We start from the raw sequence: 3,353 nt of genomic DNA, 5'->3' as shown, positions 1-3,353 counted from the left end.
TTGTCCATGCCTCTGTTAGACTGTCTCACACACACACACACACACACACACACACAGGTTTTGTCCATCCTTCTGTTAGACTGACACACACACACACACACACACACACACACACACACACACACACAGTTGATATTTGACAGGTTTTGTCCATCTTCTGTTAGACTGACACACACACACACACACACACACACAGGTTTTGTCCATGCCTCTGTTAGACTGTCACACACACACACACACACACACACAGGTTTTGTCCATCCTTCTGTTAGACTGACACACACACACACACACACACACACACAGTTGATATTTGACAGGTTTTGTCCATCTTCTGTTAGACTGTCTCACACATGAATGCTTCATTGTGTTCAGTGTGTGTGTAAAAAGAGCATTAGCAGTTACAGACACACACTTCAGCAGAACATGACCAGCTCAAAGTGTCCGGATCAGTTCTGCTCACACATGTTACTGGTGTCTCTGTATGAAGAGTTATTGTGTATAATATCTCACAGTTTACTTTATTTTGCTCTCCTCACTTACATACATGAACTATAGTGTCCTGCACACACTAGTGAACAATTATCAAAAATTATATCTGGTGTCTGAATAATTTTAGGTTTGACTGTGTTTTCTGGCTTAAATCAGCAAATTTAGGTTGTTTTTAAGTCTCACAATGAATCCATTCCTGCCGTTTAAAGTAGTTTGAGTGAAATAAATACTTTTATTCAGCAAGAATGCATTAAATTGATTAAAAGTGACTTTTATGATGTTACAAATGATTCTATTTCAAATAAATTATGTTCTTTTGAACTTTCTGTTCATCAAAGAATCTTGGAAAATAAAATGTATCAGTTTAACAACTGTTTTCAACATTGAAGACTGGAGTAATGATGCTGAAAATTCAGCTTTGATCACATGATATAAATTACACTTTACTGTATATTCACATAGAGAACTGTTAATTTGAATTGTAATAATTTTTCACTATTTTTACTGTATTTTTGATTAAATAAATGCAGTCTTGTTGACTTTTGAAAAACACGTTTGAAAAGAGCAAACCAGTTTAGTTTAATCAAACTAAAACTCAAAATATCATTAAAACTGTACAGAATCGCACTGAACGAGGGTAAAATGTTTAGTTGGGGAAATGTTTGACTGACGTTGCCTTTGTGAGTCTAAAGTGTTTGCAATAGAATAAGATAATTTCAATTATGTTATAATAATTTTATCTTTCATATGTGATCATTCTCTGAATCTGATGATTGATAGAAACTGACAGTAATTATCTAATGATGAGGGTTTCATTTCAATTATTTCATATTTTCCCATTACTATGAAGCGCTGTTGATCATATGCACATAGATATGCAGTAATCTTCAGTAAATGATCTGACCGATGGTTTAGCATTAGCAGTTCTCATGAGACTCATTCGCTAATGCTATTGATCTGTCTGCATTCGAGGAGCATAAAGTCCAGCGTCGGTGGATTTTCCATCATCTGAAGTTTATTATGGCAGATTATTCAGATAATATTCCACACAGTCAAAGTAAAACCTCTGGAGTTTCAGATTTAGATTCATTTTTCATTGCAGGAAGAAGTCGTGTTTTTAATAGACGTATGTAGAATTTTTTCAAATTCTTTATTTAAAAAATGTGATCATTTTGATCAATTATCATATGTAATTTTCATGAGTTTTGGAGTTTTTCTATTTTGCTTTTATTTCTTTTTATTTTAGTACTTCAGCTTAAACTTATTTAATTTCACTTAGTTGCTAAGGCAACATTGCAAAAATGTTTATTTATTTTTTATTTGTGTTTTAACATTTTCATCTAATACTTCAATTTAATGCAATTTAATAATATTTTGAATTAAGTACATTTTTATATTTTCAGTTTTCATTTTAATTCTAGTTTTTTTGCGCTTTTGTCATTTTTTTGTTGCTTTTATTTGTCTTCATTTCTGTTTTTTGTGATTTTAGTACTTCAGCTTGAACTTATTTAATTTAACTTAGTTGCTAAAGCAAAACAAAATTTGTTTAAAAAAAATTCTATATTTATATTTGACTTCAATTTAAATGTAAACATTTTTAACGAAATAGTTGTATTTATTGTTCCATGCCACTTCCCTATTCTTATATATTTTATCTTATATCGTTATAGTTATCATATTTTCTGTGAACGGGCCTTAGCTATTAATCTGTGAGGTAGTTGAATAGTTATATAGTAATTGAATAGTTGACAGAATCAGAAATAGCTCTATGGTTTGGGTCGTTTTTATAATTACTTTCTCAGATAGTGTTTTGGTTTGACTTTATTTCGATAGTCCACTTTAGACATTAGAGTATTAGCAGACTGTTGGGTTCGGGTTAGTAGAATAAGTTATTATAAGTTATATGTATATTGTGTGTGTGTGTGTGTGTGCGTGTGCGTGTGTGTGTGCGTGTGCGTGTGTGTGTGTGTGTGTGTGTGTGTGTGTGTGTGTGTGTGTGTGTGTGTGTGTGTGTGTGTGTGTGTGTGTGTGTGTGTGTGTGCGTGTGCGTGCGTGGGGAGATGCAGGACTAAACCCGAGTGTTTGCTCTTCTGACCGCAGAAAGCTCCCGCTGAAGGAGGAGAACGGGAAAGAGGTTCTGAAGCCGGATCTGATCGAGATCAAGGTCCACTCGGACAACATGCACACAAAACAGGACGACAGCAAAGCGTAATGAGACCAGCCACAAACTGAGACCAAAATAACACCACAAAAGAGAGAAGAGAAGAGAAGGAAAAAAAGAAAAGAAATCAATCTTCTTCACTAATGTAAATATGTTCAAATATAAACAGAGTTTTTTTGTGATAAATCTACTGTTCTTTCTATTCACGCCGGCTCCGGCGCTTCTGTTCGGCTGACGTCTCCATCTCGCTGTTCTGGAGGATCTCTCAGAAACCACCCGGTCGGATTCTTCTTATCAGACACGTCGAGTCCGATCTCTGCCCAGCGGGACGTCCTATCGTGGCGTAAACACTGCAAAAACCTGTTGTTCTCCAGCACAAATATCTAAACATTCGTAAATCAAGACACAGCCACCGGAGAAGAAGCATGACTCTGAAAGTGAATTTAAGTGAGTTTATACTTAAAGGGGCTATATGTAGTTTTCAGCGGCCTCTAGCGGTGATGATTCAGATTGCAACCAATACGTTTATAAGCGAGTGCTCGTGAAAAAATATAAAATCAAAATATTTGACATGCTTTGTGGTAATGTTAGCTTACCTGTCCAATAGGATGAAAGTCAGTTTTTATACCCAAAACAAAGCGGAGGTTTCTCCATGATTCAAAAGCCCTGCCGATCTTGATCCGGGTTTCCGTCCGAAGTT

General features: G+C 35.3%; 1 protein-coding gene across 1 annotated transcript in view; it reads left to right on the top strand.

Annotated features, from left to right (window-relative positions):
- LOC307000115 (neural cell adhesion molecule 2) overlaps positions 1-2,836 on the top strand; it is a gene marked incomplete at its 5' end in the record, with an annotated part of 272,591 nt that extends 269,755 nt beyond the window's left edge. Inside the window, one exon of the mRNA XM_079615404.1 lies at positions 2,593-2,836. Within this exon, the coding sequence (XP_079471530.1) occupies positions 2,593-2,704 (112 nt within the window). The 3' untranslated portion in view covers positions 2,705-2,836. The remainder of the gene's footprint in view (positions 1-2,592) is intronic.
- Between the last annotated feature and the right edge of the window lie 517 nt (positions 2,837-3,353).

This window comes from Phoxinus phoxinus, assembly GCF_949152265.1.
Source record: "Phoxinus phoxinus genome assembly, chromosome: 6".
NCBI lineage: Eukaryota > Metazoa > Chordata > Actinopteri > Cypriniformes > Leuciscidae > Phoxinus > Phoxinus phoxinus.
The sequence above is the reverse complement of the archived record's forward strand: the minus strand, read 5'-3'. Positions and strand labels throughout refer to the sequence as shown.